At 37.2% G+C, this 24,590-nt stretch overlaps 1 protein-coding gene across 1 annotated transcript; it reads right to left on the bottom strand.

Moving 5' to 3' along the window:
* Positions 1-1,475: 1,475 nt before the first annotated feature.
* deptor (DEP domain containing MTOR-interacting protein) lies at positions 1,476-24,343 on the bottom strand. Its single transcript, XM_056761870.1, has 10 exons — positions 23,998-24,343; positions 23,607-23,701; positions 21,240-21,418; positions 20,494-20,617; positions 17,537-17,715; positions 14,864-15,046; positions 13,650-13,787; positions 9,480-9,550; positions 8,398-8,502; positions 1,476-3,237 (listed from the first exon to the last, which is right to left on the bottom strand). The coding sequence occupies exons 2-10, from the start codon at positions 23,690-23,692 to the stop codon at positions 3,109-3,111; spliced, it is 1,194 nt and encodes a 397-aa protein (XP_056617848.1). The 5' UTR covers positions 23,693-23,701; positions 23,998-24,343; the 3' UTR covers positions 1,476-3,108.
* Between the last annotated feature and the right edge of the window lie 247 nt (positions 24,344-24,590).

Raw genomic sequence — 24,590 nt, 5'->3', positions numbered from 1 at the left:
GCGAGACAGAGGGATTATCTGGGAAAGGAGCGGTCGGGATCTGATAAGATTCATCCATCAGTTGTCACTGAACAGCGTGGTCTATTGAACTCAGAAAACATCCAGACAGCCTCCCCCTCCCATTTGTTGAGAAACCAGAGCAGTGCTTTAGAAGATAAACTTTTGTGTTGCCCACATGTGTAGACAGGTGTGGTTGCTCTGGATCAGTGTCATTCCATTTCATTTGTTTACATCTGCTTTGCCTTTTTTGCAGAATTTATGTACATTGTCTCCCATTTTGTGAATCCTGTAGCTCATTTCTTATGCAATTTAATTAAAGATTCTTAAGAAAACTCCTCAAAAAGATGATGTATTAAACTCGGGTTATAGGCACAACAGGGAAGGGTTGACTTATACCAGAGGTGAAAGTCTGTTTGCCTGGTCTGACCTTGTTTTATGTGCAGAGAGATGTTTGCTTTAAAAGACCACCTTCTTTCAGAACTCCCATTTCACTTTGTCTGCTCCAGCATTTGGAGCAGTTTGTTTAGCTAGCTCTGGTAAAAAAAAAGATATAAATAAAAACAGCGTAAATGTTAAAACAGCATCAGGTAAGATTAATATACCGGAAGTCCGGAACAGACAAGTACATTAAAAAGAACTGAAAAGACACATTGACTCAGTGGAAAGCGTTTAGGCAGGAAATGTAAAACGTACATTAACCTTCTGTTAACAAAACAGAATACACAGATAAGTTACAATAACAGTAAGTTATTTAAAGAAATGTCATCTCAACATTGTGATGGCTGCTACAGATCAACTCATATTGTAATCCACAAGAGCTGAGAATGTGATGACAGACAGGGCGTCATAGTGCAACACTGCTCTCTAGTGGTAAAACAGAAAAACTCGACGATAAAACACGGGTCTATGGATGTCTTAGCGGTCGAAATAATAATAAGAAATCAAAAACTAGATTTCAAGTACGTGAAAAGAATTTCATTTTTAAAGATAATTAATTTGAACCATTAGTACAATAAACAGGCTTAATTCTCTTCAACCAGCAGGTGGCACTACAGTAATGCCTGACAGTTCAGGATGTCGACTGCATTACGTAATAGCAAACACATCGTGCACATCTGACCCTGAGTACAGAATGATACGATGATAAATGTTTACAAATGCTCACAAAAAAATGACAGGATTGAAAGTTAGCTGAGTATCATTCACTAAGAATAACAAAGAGTACAACAAACACAGTAAGCATAACCTGTAGGCCAAACAAAATAGTTTAACATGCATTTCTATTCTCTACTGAAGTCATAAAATCCCTTATTTTTAAAACAAAGTTACCTTTACAATCATGTGTCTATTTAAAAAAAAGTTGGTTTCTAATGGGATCGACAAGATAACCCTGGTTTGGGAGAACCAATTTGTGTTTTTTAAGTCAAATGAATGATGTGATGCATGATTTAAGCAGAAATAAGAAACGGAGAAAATTCTTTAAATAAAATCAGTGTGTTTAATAAAACATTAATCAACTTGACAATTATTATCATCTAGAGCTCCACAAAGAAATACAGACGTGGTACCAGTTTCCTCCTTGCACAAAGACACACATAAACACAAATGCATTGAACTCAGTTGCATTGAAGTGAGTTTTGGACGAAATTCTCCCTTATTTAATCAATAACTAAAAAGTGATTAAAAACAGACCTTTCAGATAATCTTTTGCATTCTGCCGGTAGGGTAAATGTGACACGTTTACACCAGTATTTATCAGACTACCAAGAGTAAAGAATGTTGATTGTCAAGAACATCCCACAATCTATCTTCACTAATAAAACAGCCACGGTATGTTCTGTACGATTAGTAAAGATGTTACAAGACCAGCCTTGAGAATTAGCAGCACAATGTGAGTCATTAAGGCAGAAGATTCAAGCTTATTGTTGTGCTTATTATCTACACACAAAACGTACTGTATAATCATAAGAAAAAGTTGTTCCGTGAAACAACCGTCCCATAAAGATAGCATGATTCTGCAATAAGAAATACAGGGAATGAGTGTTGTATTGATATGAGTTAAACAAGCACATTTACAACTTTCACTTTTAAATGTGTCATGATGAATAACACACTACTGAAGTTAAACATTGTCTTGATTCCTTCACAATCCATGCATAGACGTTCTTAACACACATTACAGGACTATTGTATCCAATTAGTCTAATAATTCTTCTATAGTGTTACAGATGTTTTTCTTAAACTAGCTACATAGCTTTGCAACTATTGCATTGTCTCATTAATTGCTTTTTATATAAACACACTACGTGGCTTTTCTTTTATCCATGATAATCGCTGTTAAAACAGGAACTTATTCACAAGTTATTTTGTGATACAGTATAATAATAACATTATGCAGATAACTACTTGATTGCTTTCTTGTTGCCTAATGGGCATATAGACAAAACACAAAGAAAATCAAAACTAGTTATTTTTACAAGATACTTGTAGGCTTCCTGTAAAACAAGGACTGAGACACAACACAACACTATCTTTTGGATGTGCGTTACCATTTAAACACTCCCTTTTACGTTTAAGCTAAAGAACAGATTCTTTAAGTGCTGTTGTTGGTCTTCCCCTGCATATAAATGGTTGTGTGGGTGTGCTTAATAGGAATATAAGGTAGTTATTCAAATATATCTATATTAAGATTATGTGATCAATAATAAACCTGAAGCAGCAAGTGCTGCACACGTATCACAACACCTCTAAAACTTTAAATGAAGAAAGTCTCATAGAGCAATGTATTCTGCTCTCTCCTGAATGGCACAAACACATTAGCATGTGTTCTAACGGTTTCACCTGCTACAGTTCTATCTGCTAGAACATTATATTTGGCAGTTGCTCATATGATCTCGCAGATTATGTCTAGTTACAGTCTCGGCATATGTGGACTAGTAACAGTCAATGAAGAGCCAATGGGAGGCACACATTTCAAAACATGGATTAGTGTCATGCTCTTTACCCTAATGGTCTGGATTAAAATAAAGAGTAGAACCAGGAGGTCCGTTCTCTGAACATTTAGTCTCTCCAACAGAAAGAATGACTTGAAAGACTCCAATCTTATCTTCAGTATTCTGCTTCTTCCATAACTTCCATAACCACTGTTCTGGGACCAGTAAGGATGAGGTTACTGACAGTCCTGTAGTCCAGATTGAGCACGTTCAGTCCATTAACTGACACCACAAACTGACGCACCTGTGGAGAAAAGCAGGACAGAATGTTCATAAAGATAAAATGGTACTGATAAAGCACATAAAGCAATATGGAGCAACCTTATGCACCACTTAATAATATGTTTATATTTATAATCACACATCATATGTTAGCAAATATCATTGATCGTGTTAACTGCATGTACAAAAGGTCAGATTTCCTTCTTTCTTGTTAAACGGCATGATATCATTTTAGAAAAGGGGGGACACATGAAATACTGAGAGTTTCTAAAGCTGATGTACAGTTGTTTCACATTTTGTAAAAATGTTTCACGTTATGAATTCAGTAGTATTTAGTTCTTCCTAGAAAATCTTTCAACAACACCATCAGAAATGAGTCACAGTGTTTGTTTCACTGTTATCTACATCAAATCATAATGAAGCATGTGATGGAGAGCCTAAGGAACAGTTTTCCATAATGATTTCTATGGGGACCTTAAAAAAATGATCAAATAATACGTTTAAATATTATTTAGATTTTTATATCCATCCTATTTATTGGATTTTGCTATTATTATTGACACACAGAACAAAATGTAATGGAGATCATTTACAGGGGTAATTTTAGGGCTTGAATTCAACCTCCTAATTGATTGTAAATTAAAGTTAAGTTAAAAACCGTGGAACACCACTAATGTTTTTCTCACTTGTCATTTTATGATTGTCCTTTACTGCTGTCCTGATCCTTACCATGAAGCAACATTTGAGAAATGTTATCACAAAGCTCACCATTTCCTTATGCGCAAGTGTCAACATGTCTTAAAACATGTCAACATGTCCACATCACTTGTGATTATCTGAAATGTTTCTCATTCTTGACCCTGTGATAATGTAACAGTCTTAATCTCTGAGAGATGACGTTGTCTTGACCTTGACCATTAATTCCCAGGAAGCACACATACTGATAAAATGTGATAAAAAATGTAGAAGGCATTGTAAAGTGTTTGTCAAATGTAGACGTAACGTTATAATATGATCACATGAAAATAATTTATAATTTTACAGCTTCATAGGTTTAAAAAACTTAAAATGAAGACAAACTGAGTTCTGACTTTAAATCCTATCTTATATCTCCTATCGTATATATCTCTTTAAACTGTAAACATTGGCTTCCGGGTAATGGTCATTCACACATTCTCCAGATAAGAGTTCTGAAGTGTGACTTCTGAACTCTTGTAAAGACCATGTCATTGTACGTGCGCACGCCTGTACCACAGTCAACTTCCGTTTTGTGTTTGGCTAGTGTCTAATAATATAACTATTTATATTTTATTTATATTATTATTTTACTCTATAACAATTATATTAAATAAACAATTTGTTGAATTTTTTTGTATGTTCATTTTATTAAATAAACAATATGTTTAATGGGTCCTGCTAACACATTCTCACTCCCAACTCGGGTGCAGAGGAGATGACGTATTTTTGTAGTCAAAGACCGTGATCGAGTTAGCATTTTAGGACTTGTGGTTACATCGCTCCAAAGTCTATGAATATTTTCAAGTTTTATTCTATGACATAAAACACAACAGTCCTGCTTGTGATTTTTCAAAGCCTTATTGTGTCTTAAAAACGACGGTTGCTACAAGTTGCTAAAAGGGACGCTTATAAAGCTCACAAATAATGTAACATGGGCACAGATCTCTTAAAACATAGATGCGTATTCATTCACGGAGAAATGACATACAAGTGAACACATTTTTAATACAGTTTGAAAGAGTTAAAAGGTATTCCAAAAGTTACATCTCATGAAACTCCGTCTAAGTGTAGTGGTTTGGAGATCATCATCAGTCTGCACCTCCATCACAGGTCTGCTTTCTTTTCTGATGACGTGTGTAGTGTAGCATTGAACAGTAAAGGCCATGTCAGGTTCATTCCTTTATTGATCCAATTCCTTTTTGGTTAATACTATTACTAATACTAGACACGTCATTTTCTGTTGAGCTTGGCAAGTTCTCATCAGCAGCTGCCCCTATTATTAGTGAAGTTCCTCAGAGCTCTATTTTAGGCTCACTTCTTATAAATCTTTATATGCGTCCACTCGACGATATCATGAGGAAACATAATGTTGTGTTTCATTTTTATGCTGATGATACACAATAATATCTGCCTCTGAAAGCTTGTGAGGCCATAAAACCGCTTTTGGACTGTCTCTGGGACATTAAGACATGGTTGTCTAATTATTTTCTCGAACTTAACGAATACAAAACTTGAATAATTGTTTTTGGTCCTCTGAAAGGAGTTTAGCGATCATTCCTACTCAGTTTCTTCCCATGTTAGAGACCTTGGTGCTATTTTAGGCTCAGAACGGTGCCTAACCAAACAAATTAACTCTGTTGTCAAAAGCAGTTTTTATCAATTGCGGACCATTTCTAAAATCAAGTCATTTCTGTCTTCTCAAGACTTGGAGAAGGTGATCCATGCGTTTATAACCTCTTGATTAGATTATTGTTATTTGCTTTACATGGGTCTCCCAAAGTCATCTTTAGCACGACTCCAGATATGATCACGTCACCCCAATTTCAGTTCCCTTCATTGGCTTCCGGTCCAGTTTAGGCTTCAGTTTAAGATTTTATTGTTCGTTTTTCATGCCCCATCTTATCTTCAGGATCTTCTTAACCCACTGACATCCGCTAGACATTTAAGATCCTCTGAAAAGGCTCTCTTATCGGTCCCCCGTTCCTGTTTAAAAACTAAAGGGGATTGAGCCTTTTCGGTTGCTGCCTCGTGTTTCTGGTATCAGCTGCCTCTGGATCTCCACCTCGCACCTTCTGTTTTGTTTTTAAATCTAATCTGAAAACTCATATTTACTCCCTGGCATTCAATTTTTTTATAAATTCTGTTGTTTATTTTCCTTTTAAGAAAAGTTGACTCTGTGAAGCACACTTTGGATAGCTCTGCTGAATTTAAATATGCTTTATAAATAAACTTTACTTACTTACTTACTATTAAAAATAATATTACCTGCAAGTATTATACTTATTTATTTTCAAAAAATAACCTCAGAACTCAGAGGCCTATGATGCAGTCTATGGCATCAATCAAGACACATACAACGCTCATTGACATGATCATGACTGCAGAATCTTTAGTTCCCTTATATAAAATTTATTAAGCTGGGGTCTTAAGAGACTGAAGTACCACAAATTTGCAAATGGCAGGACAGAATGCATTTTTTATAAATTCCCTCCAACGTCAGTGCGTTTATATATATTTCCTATGAAGGTCCAACCAATTAATATGGCAAATATCTCCTTCACAAGAAAAAAACAAATTTATTTATTTATTTATTCATTCATTCATTCATTTATTGCAGTCCTCAACGAAGACTTTTAACAGTTAATAAACATTGTTTTGAATATATTATATTATATTAAATTACAATAAATATTGTTCTAAAAGGAAAGCATCGGGTTATTTACTATACATGTTAAATCCTTTCTTGTAATCCTGTACCTTGTGCAACAAGTTGCTTTTGTATGAATGAAGCCGAGGTAAGCGAGGTATGAAGAACGGGCCCCTGGGCTCGATATTAACGCCTGTCCGGGACAAGAAAATGTTTTGTATGGGCAAGTGAGAGAGACATTTGCTTGCCCAACCGGACAAGTAGCTTTAAAAAAAAAAAACAGTGCTAACGAAACAACGGTCTGTGCCAAGAAAAATAAGGATAAGTGCAATAGACAAAGCTGCATGTGTGTGTGAATTGCATTTGTCGTGGTTGTGCTTGTTTGTGTGTGACAGCACAGTGAGATGTTCACATGGTGACCCTGTTGTTTTTCATGAAGAAAATTAATAATTCTAAATATTTTCTATTTCCTACATGTGAATCAATTGTTTTTATTTTTTGTCTTGGATGTGTTAATAATTAACAAAAAAATGATTTTTATTGCATTATTATTTTTGAATAGTGTCAGAATTTAAGGCTCAAATACACTACAAGACTTTTGCTCAGATTTTGCCCAGATTTTCAGTCTGGACTTGTTGCAGAAAGACTGTGCCAGTCTACAGATTTGATCAGTTAGTGTGTTTCTATCTGAAACTTTCAAAAAGTATGCAAGTGTATAATGTCTAGTTTAAAAAAGTCTTATAGTGTATTCCAGCCATTAGGTTCAAAATGGATAAACATTTCAATGTTCAAAAACCCTCAAAAAATGATTGTATATTAAATTTGTTCTACTTTTACAAACTTTATTTTTTTTAACCAGATCCATAATACAGCAAAACAAAAACACTGAAATGCTTCATAGACTAAAACAGAGAAAGGCAAAAGGCAAATAGTTCACATTTGAAAATGTTGCATTTTCTTGAAATGTATTCATTTTTGTAATTTTGAACCCTTTGCCAACATAATGTAAGGATTTTAATATGGAATGTATGATATATGGGTGCATGGCAAAACGCTTCAATGAGGACTATATGGTAAATGTTATTACTTTTCCGTCACATGTTGCAGTATTCAACCAATCACTACGCACTGGTTAACTGGCTGATAATAGCACACCTCGCTTTTCAGAGTGATGAGCTTTGTAAAAAATCTGCACGTTTCAGAGAGGCAGGGCAAAGAGGAGATACAATCTTGCAAGATATGTCGAAAATACAGCGTTTTTTCACTTTAAATCGTGTGTACACATTGCATTATATCTAAAACAAAAATAATATTCATTTAGCCGTGACATATTACCCTTAAATGAAAATACAATACTTACCCAATTATATTACATTTTTTAAAATGTAATTATTTTATTCACAGAAAAGCTTTTCTTCCAAAATATAATTTGTCTAATTTTCCATAGATGTTCCTTCGGTTTGAACTCTGTTCATTAAACCACAAACATTTGTCCGTGTATTTCAACAGGTGCAGAATTATGGCCCTAGCACAGAAGTCGTCTTCAAATAGTAACAGCAAACAAGATCTTTTGTTATTAATCCGGGCGTGTTTCTTTAAAACGGCAGTTAACCGTAATATTTCATTCTTCCATTATTTACATCTGTTTGGATGGTAAATGCACGTTAATGAACCAACCTTTGTGGACATTAGAACCGGTCAGATCCCAGTAAATTTTTTAACCACCAAGAAAACAACATGGTCATCCTACTGTCTCTTCTTCCTGCAGTATTCTTTCCTGTAAAACTAATAATGTACCTTCATTCCCACGGCTGCAGCCGGACCCCCGGGGTCCACTGCCTGAATGTGACAGGGTTTACTTCCTCTCACCACAAACCCCCAGCCCACTGCATCTCCCATAATCTGCAAACACATACATATCCAACACATTAACACATCCAGTGCTAGATTCACTTCTGCTTACCCTGTGCAAAGACTCATGGGTAATTTCCCTAATAGTTGTAGACAAAACGTTGGCTTTTGGGTGAAATACTCCTTTAGGAAACATACTAACCTAAACTGAAGAATGTATTGTCTTCGTAAGCTAAATGACAGCAGAAGTCAAAAGGCTCAAATATTCTTGATATCTTGATATGTATTCTTCTTATCTCTTCTCTGTTTTTCTGTTGATCTTGTGGTAGCAACAAATCCACATGCTTCTGAAGGAAAACTTCCTTTCGCTATTTTTAGTTTTGAACTTCTCCTCCCCTCTAATGAATTCTCAGAACCAAACATAGTAAATGATGCTATCCAGTGTTGGGTGTAACTAGTTACTAGTAAAAGCTGTATTTTAATTACAGTTACTTCTGATGTAATTGAACTAAATGCTGTTTAATGTATTCAATAGTGGAAATGTCATCAAACTTATAAGTCTAACTTTAAAACATATCCTTTTAAGGCGGGGTGTCTGATTTCCGAATTACGCTTGTTTAGACAAAGACGGGCCGAGTACCAAAACAACCCCGTAGCCAATCAGCAGTAAGGTGAACAGTGGACAGGATGGACATTAGTCGAGCGCTGATGAAAGAGAAAGATGGGGGCAGGGGTGTGTCTGTCTTGGTGATTTGAACATCAACAACAGCAATGTGAAATCGGACATCCTGGCTTTAATGTATCCTCACGTTTACATACTTTTGTCAGTTAATAAAAAATCTTTTGCAATACAACGTTATTTGGGATGTCCTCACTAATAAAAATGCTAAATGTTTTTTTTTTTGAATATTTTGTTATGGTTATGGTTAGAGTTAGAGTTAAGTAACAATAAATAACCGTATACAGTGTATAAATCAAGTCTTTGGTGTTTCTGAGTATTTGCGTTTGAGTGTTTGTGTGTAACTTACTGTGAATGTTTTCTTTATGAAATGTCCACCAGGCGCCTGCAGTTCATCTGGGCTCACTTGTCTCTTCAGTACTGTAAATACAGTAAAGGCATCATTTTCAGACACTGCATCATTTCACCATTTCTACCAGTATAAAAGTATTATATATTACAACAACACAGAGACACTATGTACTATATTGCATCAAAAATGCGAGACAGAGATCCAGAAACAAATGTTGCTTTGAGAAGGGGAGAGAGAGAGATGTAATCAAGCATTAATGGGATGCTAAAGGTTTGTTTTAATGAAATAATGGTGAGGATGTGGCATTGCTGAGGATCATTTAACACAGAACAGGTTTTAAATGGCCTTATCTCTACATCAGTAAAGTGAAACAAAACCTAAATTGTTTGGTCACACCTGCACAAATGGACATTGTTATTAATTCCAAAAAAATGTGTGGTAACCAAACATGTCAGTTTACTCAAACCTCTATGAACTCTCATTTCCTTTGTGGGGCAATATTGTTGCTTAACAAACATTACCAATATGTAAGGGATAATGTACAGGCAGCCGTTTGTTATCGCAGAAAAAGGTTCCGACAGTGTTATCAGGTATGTATCACACTAAAGGGGCTTATATCACTTCACGATGACAGCCGGCTGCTTGTGCATTATCCCGCTTATTACACGCCTACTTGTGTTTTTAGTTTTGAGAGGTTGTTATAAGGGAATAACCAACCTGCAAATGTCGCGACTGGCCAATCAGAATCAAGCATTCCAACAAGCCCTGTAATAATAAGTGATAATACTGCTTTTGTCCATGTCTGTGTTTCAAGAAAAAATAAAAGCTTATAGGTTTGGAAGGACAATTGGACAGATTTCTGTGGATGAACTATCCATTAACAAGTTTTTTTGTAATTTACGAGTTTTGTCAGTTTACCATGATTTCACTGGTGGACAGTAGGGGGTGCTGTTATACATTTTCTAAAAGAGTACAGCATATACACTTCACCCAGAGTTGGGTCAAAAAGGGAATATCCCAACCCATAGTTTGTAAATTAAAATGTGATTGGTTAAAACCAGCATTTTGGGTTTAAGCAACCCAAGTCCGTGTACGGAAGTCGTGCCATTTGGTGACCATGTTTGCAATGCCTCTGGGCAGCTACAGTGTATTGACGTCATAGCAAGATAGCAGGCAGATATTAAATCATTCAGAATGTTTACAATCAATAATTAAACCTTACATGAACTGTACCATAAGGTTTGCTAAGCTTTAACTGCACTTAAATATTTTTTTTCGAGCAGCCACATTGAGCGTTGCATTTCTCCTCATTCATTGTAATGGCAGTGGTGCCATTGGCAGCATCTTGTTAATATCTATTATAATTGTTTTAACCCGTGTTGGGTCAAATATTAACATATTGGGTTTAACCCATTTAACCCCTCGGTTAGCTTTGTCCCTTTTTGATCTGACACTGGGTTGAAAATCGGCCAGTAGGTCTATTTACAGATCCAAAAACAACAAGCAAATGCTTTATCTATGTTTTGATCATCATTCTAAATCTAACCTGGACGAAGTCTTGGACACAAACACAAATAAAAAGAGTTTTTGTTTGTTTAAATGTTTTCTCATTTGATATACTGTCTATCCATATTCATAGAAGAAAATATTCTGGGGAAAGTTCTGTGAAAATGAACAAAAAATCTTATGCTGACTGGTGACTATTGAAAACTTACACTAAGTGGGCGTATAGGAAGAGAAAGGGCCTCTACATTCATTCTCTTCCATGTCGTTCTATACATACCTAAATCCTTTCCACACAATAACACATCCTTTTCCAAACATTCAAAACATTGAGCGTCCGTCTCTCTTTACAGCTGTGAGAAGTCACAACGTGGCAATGGTTAACACTCTGTCAGTCATGACAATGGCAGGAGAGGATTTATTCCCCAATTTATCTGTGCATCCATGTGTCAGACACAAAACTTCACAGTGTTTCTCTCAGTCCGTTTTTTGTTGTCACTGATTATGGGAGGGCAGCTGAGACGTCACGGGATTGGTTGAGCAAAGCAACCAATTAGAGGCAGGCAACGGCAGTGCCAAACCGAGAGCATGCTCATCTCTTTAGACATTTCTGTTTATTAACCAAATACTCGCAGAAGGAAACCAGTAACCACACAACTGATGACAGATTGCATCTTGGGAATGATTTAGGATAACAGTGGGCCTCTTCGTACTGAAGTTTCAGTGAGATCAGTGAAGTGAGTCTTGTGTTAGTCTAGGTGTGGATTGCTTCCTTGCAGTCATGCTCGGGGGTTGACTTGGATCACCACGGAGGCCAATGTTCTTATTTGGCAGTGTGCGGTTGTGTATAAAATGTTTTTCTGCCTCTCTGCCTGTTGGCTATGCTCCTTGCCTTTCCTTAGGGGGATTGGGTGTTCCTGCCAGACCGTCTCGCACACATAGTCCACGTGAACAACTCCGCTCAAGGTACACAACGGTTTATACACACACGCACACATGGGGAAGTAAGACAGTGTGGAAAACCACACATTGAGATACAGACAGACAGAAAACGTGCATAGTTAGTGAGTTATAACATGTGGGATTTATTTTTATCTGGGTGTTTATGGAAAAAATTGTTACTGGGCACTTGAAGTGAGCACTCAGAAAGCAGCAAGACTTTATAAGTCTTATACAGTAGACATCTTGAAAACCCTACACTACCACTCTACAGCAGCAAAAACACATTTTTAGAGCTCTTAAAGCGAAAGCTTCTTTGTGTCTTTATTGTGAACTCCTTCGGCAAAGAAGCAAAAACGTGACGGCATCTAAAGCTTCTAAAGGCAGGGGCAATGGGTGGAGTGAGCCGTTGGTTGCAATTCGCAACCTTACCACTAGATGCAGCTTAATGTCACACACGTGACCTATAAAAGGTAGTTTACCAAAGAATGAAAATCGTGTAATCGTTCCAAACCTGTTTGAGCTTCTTTTTTATCTGCAGATCCCTTTAAATTGTGTACACATCTGTTCAACCAATCCAAGATACTTACCTCAAGGTTATGAATAGCAAGGACGCGCCACCCAGCATCATATAATAATAAACTGCAAAATGACTAGCCTGGAAAGATCACTGGATAAACAATTAAATAAGCCTTGTAGAAGGGCTCGTCTGTAAAAGACTCGGTTCAGCTCATTTTGAAACAACACTACGAGTAGCATCCCTCTCTTGCATAAGACTTCAAGGTTGCAAAAATGTCATTTGGAATAAGCCCATAATCCGAGATCAACACTTCAAGGTAACAAGGAGAATCTCTGTCAGGGAGCTAAAAAGTTCATGGGAAACAAATGATCCACGCCTCATAGAATTACATTCAACAAGCACAATTACAGTGGAGCAAGGCCAAGTAGAGCAGGGGGGAGCTAGCCCATGTGGATTTTATGACCTGAAAGCACACAAACACACAACCTCCCGACCCACCCATGGAAGTTTGGACAAACATAGTAGGAGTCTGAAACAACTGCACAGTGTGTACGGTTCAAGAAAAAGTCATACGTTATAAACAAACTTCAAGAATTATATGACACTCTCCCTAGAAATTCGCCATTGTGAAATTCTCAGGAATTCAGGCAGAGCAGTGTCTGGTTTTCCACATGTCTCTTAACTCTGTGGTCAACTAGGGCTTGAGAAAAACAGTGGAGCCAGATTCTCTCTTTAGATTCAAGATTATTTCCTTTATGACAACATCGTATCTATATTATTTGCCTATATTTATACAAAAATACATAACATCATGGACGTTACAGTGATAGTTCATCGAAAAATGAAGTTCTGTCATCATTTATTCACCCTCATGTCATTCAAAACTAGGATATGACTGTGGAACACAAGAGTAGATATTTTGAGAAAAGTCTCAGGGGTTTTGTGTCCATCCATTGGAAGCCAATGAAACCAATGTTGTTCGGTAACCAACATTCTTCAAAATACTTTCTTTTGTGTTCTGCAGAAGAAAGAAACTCATACAGGTTTGAAATGGGTGAAGGTGAGTAACTAATGAAGGAGTCTTCAATTTTGGAAGAACTAGTCCTTTAAGCATGTAATCATTTTTAAGACACTAATTAGAAAGCATTTATGGATTTGGCCCCTAAGAGAACAGACGCACGTGTTATCGTCAGGGGGGATCTTACCAGATTTTGGGTTGCAGAGCACAGGGGGGCTGCTGCTGAGGGTGGGGCTGCTGCTATAGTAACCGATGCTGCCACAGCTGCTGCTCAAGCTGCTCCGCCTCACTGCAGTCACCAACTTGATCTCTTTGGTGGGGCTCACTGGAGAAATCAAGCAAAAAACAGAGAAGTGAGAAAAAGTTTTTCTTCTGAAAACAACATTCACACTCGATAGTGTCAGAGCAGTATAGATTGTGTTATGAGATGTAAACATCCCTCTAATGCTTCAAATAACTGTCATACGAGGCCTCTCAGATCACAGTTCTCCTTTTGAAGCGATTAGAAAGCGGCAATATTTTAGGAAACACGTGCTTGCTGTGGTTGCATGAAGAAATACCACGGACCTCTACTGTTTTGATAAAGCGAATTATAAATCTATATATTCATAAAATCATCATAACAAAAGTCAAATACTCTGAGTTATGACACAACCTATAAGGCTAACACTCACCCACACACATATTGTTTACCTTTATAATTCTTCACAGCAAATTGTGATACTATGTTGTAGACTGCAACATATCAATTTGATACATTTACGTATTTATAAATTACATGCTTTGGCTTTGTGAAGATTTTCGTATTGTGTACGTTGAAACCAAAGCACAACACACACCAGCACAACACACACATACACACCACAGAAAAGAGATCTTATTTTCTTCAGCTGTGTGAAGAGGAACCGATCGACCTATCCCAAGACACTAGCTCATTTCCTCTGTTGAGTTATTATGCCGTGATACTGATTCAACAGCCTTGTACTGAAACTTGATCTAAACCAGCTTTACATTTACATACTATTCAATATGATAAAAGGCCATGTTTAATGCTCCGAGTAGGCTACTCTGAATAAAATCATGAGAGCATGAAGCTATTTAAGTTGAAATTAAGCTGATCTGTTTAAATGATTATGAATGTAATGTAAATACATAAAAAAAATACTTTTTAAATTTAGACTATAAAATTGACAAACAGATCTAATGTGCAGTAAAGAAAATGCAACCTCACTTGTTTGAATATAAGATGGTTATCCGAGTTTAGCTCTCAATTTTTTTACGATGATCATAATCACATATATTATAAATGTAAAGAAAGGCTTTCTAGACCGCACTTTTACACAATGTATCTGTGCTTTCTAGGTTGTCGTTTAAAAACTTCCTTCAAGACTGTAGACTAACCTGAAAGGAAGCTGGTGTTTCCCCCCTCGGAGGCCTGTTTGCGCAGACAGAAAGGGCTGTCTTGGTTCTCTGGGATGCTACGCCAGCGCTCGTTCAAGAGCTCCATCAATCGCCGCCGCCGACGAAAATTCATCCTGAACTGATAAAGCAGTCCGCCGTCCATAAAGTGATGCTTGTTAGAAACTGAAGACATATAGAAAAGCTCATGAGAAGTTATACAAAGTCAACTTAAAAACATGAAAATGTTATATTAATAATTACATTTAAGATGTTAATCATTATAAAAGTTTAACTGGAAATAGGACTATGAAAGCCGTTTGTTATTTTGTGCTTTAAGAAAACCTGTTTAGTAAAAGTCTAATTAAGTGTGTGCTTGTATAGGAGGTACTGTACCATCTCCAGATCCCATCCCATAATCCTCCAAATCATAGATCAAAGCAACACACACTGCCCATGCATAGTGCCATGACTCATGTTTTAAACATACAGCCTTAACTTTCCATGTTTATTTCAATGTTTAGCGCTCTACTGTGCTATAACTATGCCATGCCACCAATAACAGGGCTGTTACAGCTTCAGCAACATTTTAAAGATTTACAGGCTAAATAAATTCAATATGCCATTTATACTTTCACTAATAAAAGTAGCGCTTGGGAGTCGATGTGCACACGATTTTCCTTTTCCCGGCGTCAACACTCCGTCACACAAACATTTTCCAGGCCATACTTCAACACTTTAAAAATGGGACCACAAAAAAAAGACAAAATAAAAGAGGAGATATGCTTTGGAGAGAAACGCAAAGTTCATGTGTCATATGTTTTGTTGTTGCAAAGAACAAAGTCTCCAAGAATCTCTTTTGTTTCTATAACATGTTATGCTAAATTATGCTAACATTAATTTTAGCATTTAATCCACAATAATGGTATATGTTGTTTAACCACAGCTCAGTCCAAAAAACATTGCAAAGCTGTGTAACCCCCACACACAAATACACATTGGCTAGTGGGAATACAGTCACATTCAACACACAAGCAAAAGCAAGAAAGCTAGAGAATTTGGGTTCTAGACGGTTTGCTACCCTGACAGGGGGAATGAGTTCACAGGCTTGTGTAAGCAGCACTGTATATCACGCTTATTTATCATGTGCACGGCGACTTTGGTTGTAAAACAATGACAACAGATTTACACACTTTACTCTACTCTCACTATTAATTCAGAGTGTTACGCAACTTTGCAGAGGGCCACTGACAGCTAAACGGCTGAGGGGAGCAGAAAAATCTGCTCTTTTGCTTTCATCATTTACTATTATTTGCCCGTAGGCAAGATTCACTTTTCCAGTTTTGTCATTGTGTTGGTTTAATGCAGGAGATTTCCCAGCATGCCCTGATGAATCTGCAAATGTGCTGTGGTGATTATTGACTGGATTCAAATACAGCATCCAAATTTGAGCCAAAAGCTTCATTCAGTTTCAGTGTGTTTTTTATGTGATATTTGTATATCTACCAAAAACCGAGTAAAGGTAAAGGGATGCTCTACCCAACAATGAAAATTCTGTCATGAATTACTCTTACCCTTAAGTTGTTCCTCATCTGTATACATTTCTTTGTTCTGCTGAACACAAAGAAAGATATTTGGAAAAATATGCAACTGACATATCTGGGACATCCTTGACTACCACAGTTGGAAAAAAATAAGCATTACTTTGTTGTTCTGTTGAACACAAAATAATATATTTGGAGGAATTTAGGAAATGCAAACAGTTCTAGGGCACCTTTGACTACCATATAATACCATTTAAATATCTGTCTTTGGGTTCAACAGATCAAAGAAATGTATCCAGGTCTGTAACAACTTATGGGGAGTAGTTCATGAAAGAGTATTCCTTTAAAATAAAATGCAAGTGCATAAATATTTGTATAATTAAATAAAAGCATAAATTTGAATTCAATATCAAACATGCAAAAGTGTGTTATTGCCATTGGCACTAGTTTATAAGATCAGCAGATTTTGTGTAACAAGCAGAAATCCGACAGGAAAGGTGCTGTTAAGCAGAGACACTACAATGAATCCTTCGACAGAGCCAACAGAGCACTTATTGTGGTTGTGTGCATGTGACTATTTATGTGTATCATGACTGAAGGGTTCAGCTATGTCCTATAGTAGTCTTGTATGTGTGAGTGAAAGACTCTATTTGTGTGCATTATGCATGCAAAGCCTTGTGTGTTCTAGTGTGTCACGCTGTGTTTTGGATAGACTCAGAATTTTGCTGTTGCCTGGTTAAAGGCATGTCCATCTGTTGCTGACCATCAAAAATGCTTTTCTCTATTTAGATCACAGTTCTGATATTGTGTCCAGTAAGGAACATGAGTCAGTGTAGTGCAATATTTACTAAGTGTAAATACTATCGAAGTAAACCATTTTACCAGTAAAACATTAAATCTATTTTAAATTATAATACTTTAGAACAGGGATGACTAATCCTGGTTTTGGAGGCCTGCTGCCCATGACTTTTTCGTTCCAAGACAGTATGAAAAAAAGTTAAAATAGTACTATAGATTTTGATATCCTGCTTGGGTTTGTTTAGAGTTGGGGGTTAACTCTCCAGGACAGTGTCCCTACTGGAGCAAGACTGTCCCCTTTTGATTTAGGATGGGAACCTGGCTGTGTGCTAACCATGCTGAATGATGCCATGCTCCAGAAGTCTGCGTCCTAACTGCTCAGTCTCCTCCCTCGTATCCGTTTCACCCTCCTGCAGCAGCCAGTCTGTAAACTCTGATGCCACTAGCGTCCGCTCGTAAGTCACCCCGTCCTCATCACGTGCTTGTAACATTGTGTTTTCAGTGTTCATCAACCTGAGGTGGGAGAGAATATGTCCATTAACCTGTAAAATGCATCTTATATCAATCAGGACCATGACAGTTCTACACAACCCCACTACATCAAGAAAAAAAAGCAGCAGGACTTTCAAGAAATGCAACATTCTTCACTGTTCAAAGGCGTCGGGTGTTGACAGGTAAAGATCAACTCCCTTTTACGCACTGCAGCGCATTTACAGAGACAAAAGGTCATGATACAACATCAGCTAAATACAGGTTAGTAGACGGAGAGACGTCATTAAAGGAATAGTACCGTCAAAAATGACTATTCTTTCATCATTTACTCACACTCCTGTTATACCAAACTTTCATATGCAGAACTCAAAAGAAGATATTTTGAAGAATGTATCCCCATGTGGCCCCATTGACTTCCATTGTACAGACACAGAACCAATGAGACATTTCTTAAAGTATCTGCTTTTTGTTGCACAGAAGAAAGAGTTATATACAGGTTTTGAATGAATAATAGATGACAGAATTTTCATTGTAGGCGAACTATTCCTTTACAGGACAACACTTTCATTAGCTGACCACCATGTGCATTTTAGAACAGACACAATTTGTGATGGAAGCGTGTGCACAGTAGTTTAAAACGACTATCTTTACAGGTTGTACATGTTGAAGAAAAGTGCAAACGATAAAACTTGAGCAAACATCCAAATGGGTCAAGCGAGAGTACACGACTCCCTATCAGTCAATGTCCATAAAGAGGAACGCAAGCCTCAGAATGACATGTTTGCCATGTACACATACATTCTTGTGCCTTTCAACCTTGATATCAAACTCTGCAGTTGAGCAACTATTTAATATAACTGACCTTGGCAATAACAAAGATATCCAACACTGTCCTAGTTTCAAGTACCTTACTATTTTTGGTCACCACTGTAACTGTAGCTTTGGTTTGCTAGTAAACCATATCATGCTCCAAAAATTAGAACCACAGGTTTGGTTGTGACATGTTAGTCAATGCTTTTGTATAATTTGTTGCTTTGCATTTTAAGCTTCAAGGGACGCAATGTGATTTTTTTATGGCATTATGGTCATTTAGAAATGCTAGTATATACAGATGTGATTTGCATGCATTACTTTGCTCAGTACAGCAGCACTATATAATACATTCACAGATCTCTTTTAATGACAGTAATGTGTTCTGTACGGAAGTCTTTGTGTAAAGTGAACCAAATGCTAATTTGATCTTAAAGACCGTCATTAGGACAAGTATGCATCCAAGCAAGAAGCTTTTAAAGTGGCCACTGGAGAAAAACATTGTTTGCTTCATGTTTTTGTAATCCAAGCCCAAAGTCTACTAAAAATAAATTGCACACTAGCAAACAGAGATTTTTTTCTCATTCTCCGCTACATGCTTAGAAACCAGGAGGACAAAAAAAGGGAGGTTAACAAAAACAAGGTGTACAACAGTTCACAATGACTAATCACGGTTGCATAGCGACAAATCACAAAACATTCCAGGTCCCCTGCACATGTTGTTCCTGAGCCACAGTCCGAATGACGCTCCACGTACTCTTTGAAACTATTCATATTTTTATGCTCTGTCAGCAGATATTGGGAAGCACCAGCTAAATCTGCAAATACCGACCACAAGCATAACTTGTGATTGCATAAAAGCACACTTGTGGTTTGTGTGACAGATGTCCCACTAGACTCCATCTTCCTGTTATGCAAGAGGGTGGCCTGCAGAGCGAGGCGTCTACAGCACAGCAGGACAGAGAGCAGCATATTGACCCCTCTCCTTCATCCTGGTCATAAGTGAAGTGCAAACACATCCAGAAACCGCTCTGGAGCAATAGCGGTGGGTAAACACAGTCATTTGTGACACAGATTGGCCTTGTTTTAACATAACGCTGCTGTCCTTCTGAAACCTTGTATCTCTATAATTTGTGATTTTAATTTTTTACCATAAATCATTATTATTTGTCACCCTTTATGTTTGACACTGGGTTTTGTAAATATCTAACCACAAATAAAATATTAAAAAGTAAAAAGCTTGTCAACTTTGACAGCACAATATTTAATCATTTAAAAAATACAGTGTTCCATTTGTGGAAGGACACAGACAATATGTTAAATTAAAAAGGGAAAAAAACATGCACCAAATTATTGATTTTCATGAGATAATAATTTTAGTTAGGCATTATATAATAATAAAAAATGTATCTATATATTTGATTAATTACTAAATGACACAGCTAATGATCATTTAAAACAAATGACTACGGCTTTTTAAAGGTTGGGTGTGTACTAACAGTCAGGATGTGTTTCAATTATAAAACTGGTTAATCTAACTAATCCAAAAAGGTGACCTTTAATGAATGAATAGACTTTCTTAAAATCTCATTCTGCAAGCAGGAAAAAATATGTGGATAAATATATACAAAAAAATCTACTAAACAAAATAATTTCCCTTCAAAACTTTTAGTTTTGCTAAATCAGCAGTTCATTCAGTCAGAAGATGATTGTGTGCAGACCTACATCAACAGGCAAACACTTGCAGGTAAATACCTACTTCTAAATGGATCCAGCTGTAACAGAGCACTCTCAATCTGCTCAAAAGTCTCTGTTTCTATGGATACTGTTCATTTACCAAACAGCCTCCAAATGTTCACAATCAATATGTACAGACTTGTGTGACACGTGACCACACAATAACATCCTGTTTTGGTGGTACATGTCAGTAGGAAAAACACATTTAATGGAAAAGAACAAACATGCGTTTTCCAATCATTTAAATCTTACTTTTCATATATACGTTGGCCTCTCATGAAAACTTTGGCTTCATTATCGAGTGGAAAGGTTCCATCATCCTTCCTGAAACGGTAGAACAGCTTCATATCTTTGAACTCCTTGTGCTCATCACAGACTGTGAAGAAAAAGAAATTCAAAAGAGGCATGTTAAGTGAAGCTCATGTGAACAATATATTGCACCACACAGGAAAAAATAGCAACAAGTGTATGGACTATGGATCAGACTAGTTTTTTGGGTAGTGTAAGAGTGTAGTGTTGGTTTACACAAACGATTAAAGGAATAATTCATTTAAAAATAATTATTATGTCATTGTTTACTCACAATCATGTTGTTTTAAACCACATCTTTTTTTCCATAGGATACAAATGGTGAATTTTTTGGCTGACAATGACAGTGAAGGGGGAGCTAATTTACAAAATGACAAAAAGACCGAAAAAGTCAAAATATCCTGAAGCCATATTATATTGTTGTGTGAGAAGTGTGTTGAAATTAGTCTTCTACTTTTTTCTCTAATTTTTAACACCCCCAGTTTCCATACGCTTTAATTTCACTGTAGTGCCAATGGCCAGTGAATTCTTATAAAAATTGTCATTTTGTTGTCCACACAAGAAAGGAAGCCCATTTTATGGGGAAACCGATCCTTTACAGGAACATTCTGGTGTACAAATCCAGGACTGATCAAATTTTATGTATGCTACAAGTCCAGAAAGAGGTGTGGTATGGTGGACAAACCTACCATGGTGAATGATGCTCTGGTCGAGAAGTTTCTGCATGATCTTGATGGCCGTTTCTCTTTCAGATGCTTCTTTGTGCTCAATCAGCCAATCGATAATCTCCTTGGCCACAAAGCAGTTTGGATAGGTGCGGAGATGATGCCTCCTGTCTTTGATCACTTTACCCTCATGGAGACGCAGCCTGGAAAGCATTCAGATGAATCAGATTAGATACCGATCTTTTCCAACCTCCATCCAGCCACCTGTTTCAACTGACTGTCTTTAAGACATCACAACCTATATTTGAACAATGACCACTATACCCACATTTCTGGAGCTGGATTTTTTCTGGGTCAACTCTAAACTTGATCAGTATGTTCTTGTACATACAGGTAGTGCAAAGAACAGATACAGAAGTCAGCAGTTATATTTGGATCCTTTGTACTTTTTAGTTCATGCAGTTATGTTCTAGGCTTCTTAACTAATTTCAAATGCCACTGATTTTTTTTACATCTTCAAATTGTTATTCCCATCACTGAATGTGAACATCTACTTGTACTCATCATAACCACGTTGTTTGATATTACGCAATAGTCTTGATGCACCCTATACTTAATCCTCAAATTAAGATTAAGGAGTTTACAACCAGCTGTGCCAAACCTTTCTTACTTTTATGCCTTTTCTTTATAACACTGTAAACCTCAATTGGTGTAAAGAGCAACAGCTTCACTAGGTTGTTCAAGCAAAGTGAAAAACTGACACTACAGTAAGTCAACAACAGAAAGTAAACAAGAAATTTTGGCAAACGTTACAGCCTCCAAAACTGCCAGCAGAAGTCTCAATCATATCTTGTCCTAACACTCACAGCCAATGCATTTCAAATTGGATTATCAGCAACAAGCAGTCAAACAGCCGTTAAAACACTGGCATGCGGCTAAACGCTGAGTAACAAAGACTCACATGACCGACCGTGACTGCAAGCAGTACAGAGCCAGTAGGTCACACCATTAAAGTGCACTTTAGCACTTTCTGACACTAAACAACAGAGCTGTGTGACACTCGTGGCATGGCATTACTATACAATAGCATGAGTGAAATGAGTGAGGCCTGGTGGCTTCTCTTTAAATGGGCACGAAAGTGAAATAACTGTCTGTTGTTAGTGTGCTACAGCCTCTGTAAACCCAGACCGGGTAAAGTCAACAGGACTGCCCAATACCTGCATAAGGTGCACTTGATACTTCTCTCGGTTACTCATACTTGATTATACAAACCTGAGTCAGCTGTTACATGGAAAGTAAGGAGTGACACCTGCAATCGCCTGATAAAACTGGTTTGCTGTGACCTATAATAGTATTGTAGTAGTGATATTTGAGCACAGAAGTCATTTATATATTTTATTCCTGTTGTTAATACCACATTTGTCCAGAAATAGTAAATATCTTCAACAGGCAAATTGACAGAAGTAATCTGCCTGCTTGAGAAGTTACGTTGTGATGTTGGAAACAGTGTTCTGAATTGATGCTCTTCATGTGCAAAGCCATACAAATGAAAAGTTTGAGCATATATGACGATAAAAAGTCTCCTGTAAAATTCTGAGAAGAAAAGACGCTATTATAACGTTGAGTTGAAAGCCTGTGAAGCAGGATTCAAACATTGTGATACTCAATGGTAAATCAAATAGATGTCTTTCTATCCAAATGAGTAGCATTTTGGACGTTCAATAGGCCATTTAATAGTAGCGATATGGATAAAAAGACAAGAAACTGAATAGCACATACGGAAAGATTGCTGCAAAAAATCGTCCAGAAATGTTATTGCAATTTAATGAGCCCCATGTGAGAAAGTGTGTCATTAACTCCTGGGGCTGGAAATCATCAAACCCCATCGCATACAATGATGCCTGTGTGTTAGTGTTTTGTTGAATAAAGAAAAAATGGTTCAAACTTAATAAAACTGTTTTAACACAAAGAAATCTGTGACTTTGTATTCATTACTGAGCCTTGACTAAACATGTTTCCACTCCATTAACTATCTACTACAAACATAAGCATGAAAATTGCCAAGTTCACTACTTAACACAACATATTAATAAAGTTTTATTGCACATAAACAGGTTTACATCAAGTGTATACCTAAAAACTCCAGCAAATGACACATATGAGGGGTTGGAAATCTGCAGCTTACTAAATATGCCACGACGTCCTGAATTCAAACCCAAATATCGTCATTGAAGCTGTGCACGGACCGCGGTCCTAAATAAACGCAAGGAGTCTTTCAGATGTCGACTCGACGCGTTAAACTAGCGCGGACGGTTTTGTTTATTATAATAAAAGTGATAAAGGCGCACGTCGCGTCTCTTGTGGTCTGGATGAGTGTCAAGCCACACCTACCGTAACTGTTCTCCTGTAACGAGGACTTCGGCCATGCGCTCGAGCTCAGCCGCCTTCTTCTGCATGGTGTTCCCGATGCCGTCCATCGCTGAAAGCTGCGCGAAACACCGAACAATGTGCGCACATGAGACACACACATGAGATGTTTGTGTAATGAAATGACAAACGTAGTTTGTATCGGGTGAACTGAACACGCCTCTCTTTAAATCACTGTGTGAGAGGCGCGTGATAGTGTCATGACAAAATAAATATTAGACATTGACACCGGCCAGTACATTGAAATGAATGAAAACAATACGGCGTTTTAACAACATCCGTAATGTATCAATTTACATCTCCGTAAGAGCAAAAAAACGAAGCACCATAAAGAAACGCTGAAAGCAATGTTTACCTCAAACGCAGAGTCTCCCCAACAATCCGAAATTGTGTATTTGGAGGGACTGCAGAAATGTCACTGAACGAGCATCATTCAGATCCTGAGAAGTAACTTGTGTCTATTGTTTCATCAAGTGCCGCACAGTAAAGCCTATACATCCAATCATATGTCGAAATGCCTGAACCGCGAAGCCTTTTCATAAATCAAAGCAAATCTTCACAACCGATAGGTTTGCAGGACAGACGCCTGTTGAAGGATTTCATGCCATTAAAGATTGTTTACTACGCGACACTTAAAGAAAGCGCGTTACTGAACATTGCAGGGCAAGTACTTGACCGCACTCGTTGGGGGAGTTCAACACGAGGGGCGGAGCCTGGGGCACATCACCATAAGACCCTTTTTAAAAACAACGACCCCTTTAAATCTGTCATTTTGGACAAAGGATTTAAACCTAACAGTGCATGTTAGTTCCTCATATATGTAATATAATGTTAGATGTCTTTTTATGTGACTGTGGGATGCAGCCTCTGTTCAATTTTGTTCTTCTAGTTGTACTGTCTCTGCTGTACTGTAAGGACTTGACTCTGGTTCATCTGTATATAAGAGTA

Source organism: Triplophysa dalaica, chromosome 12, assembly GCF_015846415.1.
Source record: "Triplophysa dalaica isolate WHDGS20190420 chromosome 12, ASM1584641v1, whole genome shotgun sequence".
In the NCBI taxonomy this organism is placed as follows: domain Eukaryota; kingdom Metazoa; phylum Chordata; class Actinopteri; order Cypriniformes; family Nemacheilidae; genus Triplophysa; species Triplophysa dalaica.
The sequence above is the reverse complement of the archived record's forward strand: the minus strand, read 5'-3'. Positions and strand labels throughout refer to the sequence as shown.